The sequence below is a fragment of the Erpetoichthys calabaricus genome, chromosome 9, assembly GCF_900747795.2.
Source record: "Erpetoichthys calabaricus chromosome 9, fErpCal1.3, whole genome shotgun sequence".
NCBI lineage: Eukaryota > Metazoa > Chordata > Cladistia > Polypteriformes > Polypteridae > Erpetoichthys > Erpetoichthys calabaricus.
This window is the reverse complement of record NC_041402.2, coordinates 41705405-41714796: the sequence shown is the minus strand read 5'-3', so window position 1 is coordinate 41714796 and position 9392 is coordinate 41705405. Positions and strand designations below refer to the sequence as shown.

Sequence of the window (9392 nt, the reverse complement as noted above, 5' to 3'; positions counted from 1 at the left end):
AGGAGAAATGTGTAAGCCACTAAGCCTTGCACTGTGGTAGCCTACAGTAACATTCATGTCCAAGCAGCAGAAAAATATTATAAGAAAAGTGTGCAAAGAAACACTCTTCTACTGTCCTGATTATTATGTTGGGCTGTGCATTACTCACTGTTTCAAACATAACATTTGAAGGACATGTGCATCAATATAGCAGTTGACACTAAATACATTTCCTACTGCATTTATGTTGGCATTTTAGTATTTAGAGTACATTTTTCTGTTACACATAATAATATTTTGTCTTGTTGAAAAAAATGTAACCTTTTGTTTAATTTTTTTCCGGGGATAAACATAACTCCCTGCAAGTAGCCCACTGAGCTTGGATTTAGAAGATGATCTAATTTAAAAGAGGTTGTGTGGCTAGACTAAAAAGAGAGTGGGAAAGTTTGAGAGATGAGGTTGAGAACATTCTTTTGTCATCATGGTTTTGTTTGATGTGAAAAGGTCCATCCCTTTTGCTAGACAGCAGCTAAAAACCAGTGTAAGCAGACCCCAGTTTATTTGCTTCAGAGCTATCTCAAAAGGTCCATCCCTTTTGCTAGACAGCAGCTAAAAACCAGTGTAAGCAGACCCCAGTTTATTTGCTTCAGAGCCATCTCTTTAATAATCCTTCTCTTGTATCTTTTGTTAATGATATACAGTAAAACCTTGATTATCTGTCAGGGGTAGGGATGAATAAGAGAAAAGATGGATAACAGAACAGCTACTTTAAAAATGATATACAGTAGATTACTTTATCGAATGGTCGTATTTTTTACAAAAAAAAACTATATTAACAAAATATATTATTATCAAAATTAATCAATTAATATAATATTGTAATGACCAGCGTAATAAGCAAATACAACTCAGAGGTACTGGAGTTTTCTACGTTTTACTTGGAGTCTTCATTCCGTAACAAATGGTGCTGCCTTATACTCCATTATCTGAGTTACGGAGCACACCTCCAAAACAATAAAAGAAAGCTTTCCATACCAGTAATTAGTTCCTGACACTAACATTCTGTCTTTTTCTATACCGCAAACACACCTGCTTATTGTTTCCCGATTTCCTACTCAAAACCTTCTTCTGCTGCACCTTCCTTTTTCTCCAAACTTCTCCTGTCACTCATCATCTTAGAGGCGTATCTGCCCCTCACAGAACAGAAGCCTTCAGAAACTGCCTGCATGTCATAATATATTAACAAAACATAATATAACAGAATTTAAAAAGAATATTACAATGTAGAAGAACATTAACATTAATACAGAATAACATTACTGTCAAAGGTTTCCATTTTCAACATGTTTTTTAATTTTGTCGGCATCACACTTTATATTGTTCTCTGTTGTTCTTCCTACTCTGTAAACTAAAGCAATGCTTGAAGTACTTTTGCCATTTCATAAACGTTTAATAAATTCAATTTTTTGTGACAATTCCAACCCCTCATGCATATGTTTATCGCCTATAACAGTGTATAGTAGTTTAATTATAACAAAAGAGAAAATCTACGAAATGCTATGTAACTGACACTGCGATTTCAAAATGTGAAATGACACGTAGTGCTGGGGAAGAGCACTACACGCTAGCAGAAGGGAGAGTTGTTCTAATGTGCAGGGCTCGCAGCATATCATGCAGCAGTAGTAATACGGTAGGTAGACACTGGCGTGTGCAATGTTTTTGTTTTTTTTTGCCCTGACGGTTAATGGAGACTGATGGTTAATTGAATGACGGATAATCAAGGTTTTACTGTATTATTATTTTTGACAGAGTTTTGACTGCTTTTTGGTGTTGTTTGTTCTAGGGTAGGCTCACAGAATATATAATACACAGACATTAAAAGTTAGAAACTACAAAAATTATCTACACTTTGTGTCCAGATGACTCCTGCTTTTCTTTCTTGTCTCAGTGGCTGCAAAACCTTTCCTTATTTTCTATCTTTAATGTGTCCTTATAGTAACCTAGGGCTGACACTCAAACATTAAATGGTGTATTTCTTTGTGCTTTGAGCTGGTGTGTAAACTTTGCTGGTATATACAGTATGTTTTAGCATTGGTATTTTACATACACTTTGTACAGATATTTATCATTAAATTGTGTTACAAAAATTGTAACCAAAAGAAAAACCTACATTTTAGGAGAGGGCTCATCACTTACATGAAACTGTTTTTCATTATATTATTTCCACCCATCTAAAAGCTTGAAAATACACCTCTGCATAGTCAAGCTATAATTAAAAAGAATCCAATGAGATTTAGTGACTAGGTAAGTAGTGTTTACAGAATGAAATTGAGCAACGAAGATTTTCCATCAAGCATCTTATGGTTTTGCAGATTACACCATTGTTGTGTCTAGATTGAGTTTTCCATTTCGTCACAGTCTGTCCTTCAAAGCAGTCATACAGGACATAGCTATTAAGCAGGCAAGGACTACTTAAATTCAAGACTGTCATATTTATACCAGAAAACTTTTGCCATTGAACAGTAGAATTTGTGTTAGGCAGTTTCTTAAACGTGCGAACATGGGATTAAATATTCACATTTTGTATGGAGCTGAAAAATGTTTCGGAATCCAAGGTGAGTATGCCAGTTTATCCATCTTTATGTCAGTTACATGCAAGATCAGCATGATATAGTGTTTTAGAATTGGCACGGCTCCTTAGTGCATTTGCTGTTTAAACTAGGACCTCCAAGTATGAAAATATTTGCTTACCGAGCTTGTAATATTAATTGATATTATATACCATTTATGACATGTTTTGAAAGCATGATTTCCTGTAAGACAGAGACATCTGGAAAGCAAAAGTTATTTTTTATCTAAACACTTCTGATGCATATTAATCCATTTGTGATTAAGTGGTTTGTGCTGTGGCACAGATCATGTAAATTGCTATCGAAATGAGTATGACTGCTGAACAGATGTTTGGTTAAAGTTGAAAACTTATATTTTTTGACAAAGTGTACATAATTGTATCTATTATGTAATCATTTGAATCCTTTCTACCAAAGAAGTGTCATAATGTATAATATGAAAGTGAATAAATGATTAAAAGCTCATGTATCAGATCAAGAAAGCTAAACATTAAGATTGCCAACAGTACTGCTGTATTCAGAAATTTACAGTACATTTAATATTTAGATTAGTGCAATATATTACAAAAAGTAATATTTTCCAAATGTCTAAATCCAGTTAAGAGTTTATAGGGCCTGTTCCAACAGCATCAGACACAAAACAGAAACTAACCCTGGACAGGGTGTCAGCTGAATGTAAAGCCCACTCACACACTCCTACATTGTCCAATTTACAATCACCATTTAACCTAATATTTATTTTTGAGATGTTTGAGTATACATAGATAACCCAGATAAAAACTACACAGAGAAGTAGATAAGGGATTTGAACCTAAGATGCTGGATCTGTAAGGCAGCAGCACTAACCACTGTGTCATCATGCTTCCCTAGCTCTAAATGTTCTTAGGTAAAAGTGGTATGTAATGTATTTCTGTATTTTCAAAATACTTATTGGTGGAATGAAATAAAAAATTAATCATCAAATTCGAGTTTTAGAATTTACTTTTTGTGTCACTGATTCTTAAAAGCAGTCATCTGAGTAAAACTATTACTTGGCAGAAAAGCATATGCTGCACTGCTCAATTACAGTATTGTGCAATTTTTGTAACATGTTGAAAGTATTATTAAAAGGATTATTTTACACAGTTAGATAAATAGGTACACATTAATTCTTATTTTCCATCCAGCTTTAGAGTATACTATTTTAAAGAAAAACAAATGTGATTTTTGAGTTAAAAAATGAGGGAAAGGTGGCTTGATCACACTGAATGTGGTTATTACTTCCTATAGGCCTTACAACAGCATTACCCTTGGTCTGCTTATTTTTATAACAGCCATTGTTCATTTATCCTTTTTCCACACCAGCTTAGTCCAGTATGGACTTGTAGGCTGCCAGAGCTTACTCATACTATTACATTTTTTAACACTGCAAAAGCATATTTGTTTATTAATTTACTTCATTATTTTTACACATTAGCATTCAGTCACTGTCTGCATATAGCAGTAAGAAGAACTTGGATATGATTTGATGTCTCTAGGTCAGTTAGCCTTACTAAACTTCATGAACAAATTTGGATAAATGAATGTGGGGATGTGCATGCCTGTTCGCTACAGTGAATTGGTGCTTCATCCACTAGCTATGCAGTACAACTTTCCTTGTCCCTCCAGTTTCACTGCCCTCTTTCATCTATTATTCAGAGTCAGAGACTATCCTTACAACACTGTGAGCAAGGCATGGACCAACTCTTGAATGACAACCAGACCATTTAACTGTCTCCTCACAAAACACCCACAGGGGCAAATTTAGAATCACCAGTTAGACTTTCACATATGTTTTTGAAAGAATGTGAAGGCCCTACATTTTCAGTGACTGGGATTGTAACCTAGAATGCTGGATCTTTGAGGCAGCAGCACAAACCACTGCACCGGTCTAACACACACCTATCGCCAATTTAGAGACACTAGTTAACCATTATGCGCATTTTTGTAATGTGGAAGTAAATCAGAGCATCAGGAGAAAACTCATTTGGACATGGGAAAGAACATGCTGACTTTTAGTACTTAAGCCTGGATTTAAGCTCTATATTCTGGCACAGTGAGAGATTAGTGGTAATCAATGCACTGAATTTAATTTATATTTGGCTTTAGCTGTTATTCAGATTGGTTGAAAGTTTATAAAATATTACATTGCTTCTTTTAAAAAGGATCATGTTCAGGAATTGGCCCTGCAGTACAGTAAGTGACTGATAAAGGTATCTGTTTAAGGTGTAAGTATATATATATAGCTATATGTTTATAACTTAAATATAAATAACAATTGACAATGCTGACTGTAGTTTCCAGGTGTTGAATTGTTGGCTTTTACTGTCCCTCTGTTGTCTATCATTCCTTCTTTATAGGTACCTTCTTCTATCATTAGAGGAAATCATTTAAAGACAAGCTATATTTTTCCTTTGGCTTGAAAGTTGTTGGTTTGAAATTTTTTGTGCATTTGGGAGCATATGTGTGTATTCATGCACCTTCTGCTTTTTATTTAGAATTGTTTTTAGGAGAAGATTAGTTGTTAATGACCAGCAGCAGGAATATAGCCCTAAGATTTAAAAAAGTCTGTAAAAATATGACTCAAATATACCTTAAAAGAGAAAATCTCACAAAGCCAGGTAACATGCCTGCAGCAATACTGTTATTTAATTGGGAAAGTGATAGGAATTAACTGATTAAGAATTATTGTTTGGATTTAGGGGAGTACTGTGGCTGGGACTGCTGTCTGTTCAAATCCCAGCCCAGTCACTGTTAATGTGGAGTTTGCCTGTTCTGTCCATATCTGTATAGGATTTCTCTAGTTGCTCTAGTTTTCTACCCACCATTGAAAGATATGCAGGTGAGGCTGATTGATTCATGCTTGGTCCCCATTACAGACAAAACAGAGCTGAGATCCTTGTGGTCTTTAGTCAGGTAAGTGTGTTTAGAAAATGGATGGATAGAAGGTTGTATTGAAAACTGGAAAAAACTGTCATTTTTTCCCATCCCGTCTTATACAAAACACTGAATGCTGTCCGCTCTCCAGCTGCAACTGTTTTCTCTTCTCCCTCCAATGCTCTTTGTAATCAGATCCTTACGTTTTTTCTGGATAAGGTTACGAACATTAGATCCCAGATCTCCATTTCTTCTTCTGGCTCTGTTGATTTAGCCGTTCCTGTACACGGCTCCCTCACTAGCTTTGAACCCATTTCGCTCCCCCATCTGGAAAAAATCGTCGCCTCAATGAAGCCTTCAGGCTCTCCGGACGATGTGGTGCCGTCCAGACTGCTGAAAGATGTCTTTCCTGTGATTCGATATGATGTCTTAAAGATCATAACTAGTAGTCTATCTTCGGCTACAGTTCCTTGTGCTTTCAAACACGCACTTGTACATCCAATCGTGAAAAAACCTGATCTTGACCCTGCCGTCTTCTCCAATCTTCGTCCAATTTCCAAACTACCTTTCCTGTCAAAATTACTCGAAAAAGTAGTTTATGAGCAATTAATTCACCACCTACAGGACCATCAGGTAATGGACCTTTTTCAGTCAGGCTTTAGGCCCCAACACAGCACAGAAACCGCGCATTTACGTGTCCTAAATGATGTCCTTTTGGCATTGGACTCAGGACTCTACGTGATTATGGTTCTTCTCGATTTATCTGCTGCCTTCGACACAATCGACCACGACATCATGATCTCCCGACTCGAATCCTGGGTTGGTGTATCTGGCTTAGCCCTCGACTGGTTCAGGTCATATTTCTGCAACAGGACTCTTAGAGTCATGCTAGATGATTTTTCATCTGAATCAGTCCCACTCCCATGTGGTGTCCCCCAGGGTTCCATTTTGGGGCCACTACTTTTTTTCAATTTACATCCTGCCTTTAGGTGCAATTTTTAGAAAACATGCAATCTCGTATCACCTATATGCTGATGACTGCCAAATTTATTTCTCCCTCAAGTCAACTGACTCCACTAAACCTCTTCTCAACTGCTTATCTGACATTAAGGACTGGCTGGCTGTAAACTTCCTTCACCTGAACGATTCAAAAACCGAGGTCATTGTTTTTAGTCCCGACCGCAAACAGACCCTACCCCTTGACCTCGACTTTCTTCCCATTCCAGTAACTTCGGCTGTTTCCAATCTTGGAATCAAATGGATATGGTCCTGAAAATGGATGCTCAAGTCAACAGCACAGTAAAATCCTGCTTTTTCCATCTCAGGCGATTGCCAAACTCAAACCAATTCTGCCTTACCACCTCCTGGAATCAGTAATCCATGCATTCATTACGTCCCGGCTCGACTATTCTAATTCCTGCCTATATGGTATTAGTAAAGCCACTCTTTCGAGACTCCAGTTGGTTCAAAATGCGGCTGCAAGACTTTTAACTGGAAGCAGCAGAAGCCAACACATTACACCGATTTTAAAAACCCTACACTGGCTGCCGGTTAGCTTCAGAATTGATTTTAAGATACTCCTCTTAACCTATAAGGCACTAAATGGTCTAGCCCCTGCCTACTTGAGTGTCTTGCTCCATCGTCACAATCCCCCTCGTGTTCTTAGATCCGCAGATCAGCTGCTCCTAACCGTTCCCAAGGCACATTTTAAAGCTCGTGGTGAAAGGGCTTTTTCTGTCTGTGCACCCAAGCTCTGGAACTCCTTACCTGTAGTGATTAGGCAAGCCACTTCAGTCACCACATTCAAATCACACCTAAAAACGCACTTCTTCACATTGACTTTTAATTCTTAACCTGTCTTATTCCCACTTGCTTTTTGCTATTTCTCTGTTTTATTGGGTCCCCTGACCTGTTTTTTAGTGTCTCTGTTTTAATTCTCTCTTAATGTTTGTTTTTTTAATATTTTGCTTTTAGTCTTGCTTGTTTTAATTGTACAGCGCTTCGGTCAGTTGTAATGCTGTGTTTTTAAGCGCTTAACAAATAAAAATGGTATGGTATGGTATCCCTTTTGTAATGTTTCCTAAAATAACACATTTTGTTCTTATGTTTTTTGGTAGACATGAGTTTTTGGTTAGATTAGCAAAGACTGTTTTACCTAGTTGCTGAGGAACGAGAATGTAAATCATAAGGTTCAGAACCTGTAATTGCTTCACAGTATACTCTTTAGAAAGTAACTTAATCTGATTTTCATGCATAACTATGCTGTAAAGCATTTTAATGTTTGTATTCATCATGAATGCTTCATGTAAAATAAAAATTGATTGTTTAAATAACTAGTGACCATTGTCCTGGAAACACTGAACACAAAGCAGGAAGTAGCCCTGTGCTAATAAGTCACAGGAACCAGTCACACACTGTCTCACTGAGCCAGTGTTAAACTACCAGTCAACTTAGTCTATGCATCTATTGTGATGTGGGATTAATCCCCAAGTACCCAGCAGAAAACCTGTGTGGATTCAAAATGAAAGTGCAGACTCCAAGCAGATGATGAATGGGATGGAATTTGAACTCACTGACATTAGATCTGGGCAGCACGGTAGCGCAGTGGTAGCGCTGCTAGTAGACCTGGGTTCGCTTCCCGGGTCCTCCCTGCGTGGAATTTGCATGTTCTCCCCCGTGTCTGTGTAGGTTTCCTTTGGGTGCTCCGGTTTCCTCCCACGGTCCAAAGACATGCAGGTCAGGTGCATTGGCAATCCTAAATTGTCCCTAGTGTGTGCTTGGTGTGTGTGTGCGTGTGCCCTGCCCGGGATTTGTTCCTGCCTTGCTGGCTGGGATTGGCTCCAACAGACCCCCGTGACCCTGACTGACATTAGATCTATAAGGTGGCAGCGCTTCCCATTGGGACACTGTGGCACTCTAGAATAAGAATCAATATTTTTCCTGTTAGGGTTAGTATTATCTAGTATGTCTACTACAGAGCATGTGGAATGTCAAAAATGTGCTCTCTTAAATCAATAATTTTTTTCTGTCGAAAAAACAAGCATCACCCTTTGGTTCGTATGAGAATCAGAGACCTTTATTAAAAAGGACAATTGAATCCTTAGACCCAGTTCTGTCAGGACAATCTTGGTGTCTTTCTTTTATGGACATAACATGTAAAATATGTACCTTAGTTAAACCAATCAGAATGTCTGCTTCAGTTGTTAATAATAGAATAAGCAGGCTAACAGTCACATTATACAGCATAGTATATATAATTTATTTTTCAAAAGTTACATTTTTAATTCAAACACTGAATTTGATATAAATATAATACATTTTGTTGCATTTAGACTTTATTAAATTGTTGTTTAAAATATGGCATGAACCATTATTTTTAGCCTAAGCTGTAGGTTTCTAAAATGCTGATGTCAACTTTTTGAATTTTGTTAGTTTTCTATGTCTGTAAATTCAAAGATTTGCTTTTTAGAATTTTTGGAATTTTCAGAACAGTTCTAAGTTTAGAGTACATTGGTAACACTTTATAAGCATATATTTCTTGCTTATAAACTAATAGAAGATAAAAAGATGAAACCTCAATCAACAAAATCAGACAAGGCTAATTTAAAAATATGGCAAAAATAGAAAAGGCAGTTTTACTTATTAAGAACAAAAATACTACTTGTTGAATACACTAGACATCCTAGAAATCACGTAATGTGCTGCCGGCATAAAGCAGCTAGCCATGTTCTTTCAAGACAGAAATCATCCCCTCATCTAAAAATTTTAAATGTGCCATTCATAAGATTTATATTCTCAAGACTTAAGACCAACAGGTTCAGTAACTATTTTACTCCCAGCACTGTAATCCTTCTGTACTCTAAATTACACGTGTGGTGCGAACTCTAA

The 9392-nt window shown here is 36.9% G+C and overlaps 1 protein-coding gene across 1 annotated transcript in view; it reads left to right on the top strand.

The window, feature by feature from the left end:
- The first annotated feature begins 2412 nt into the window (after positions 1–2412).
- cpne2 (copine II) overlaps positions 2413–9392 on the top strand; it is a 165787-nt gene continuing 158807 nt past the window's right edge. Inside the window, 1 exon segment of the mRNA XM_051931693.1 lies at positions 2413–2594. Within this exon segment, the coding sequence (XP_051787653.1) occupies positions 2540–2594 (55 nt within the window). The 5' untranslated portion in view covers positions 2413–2539.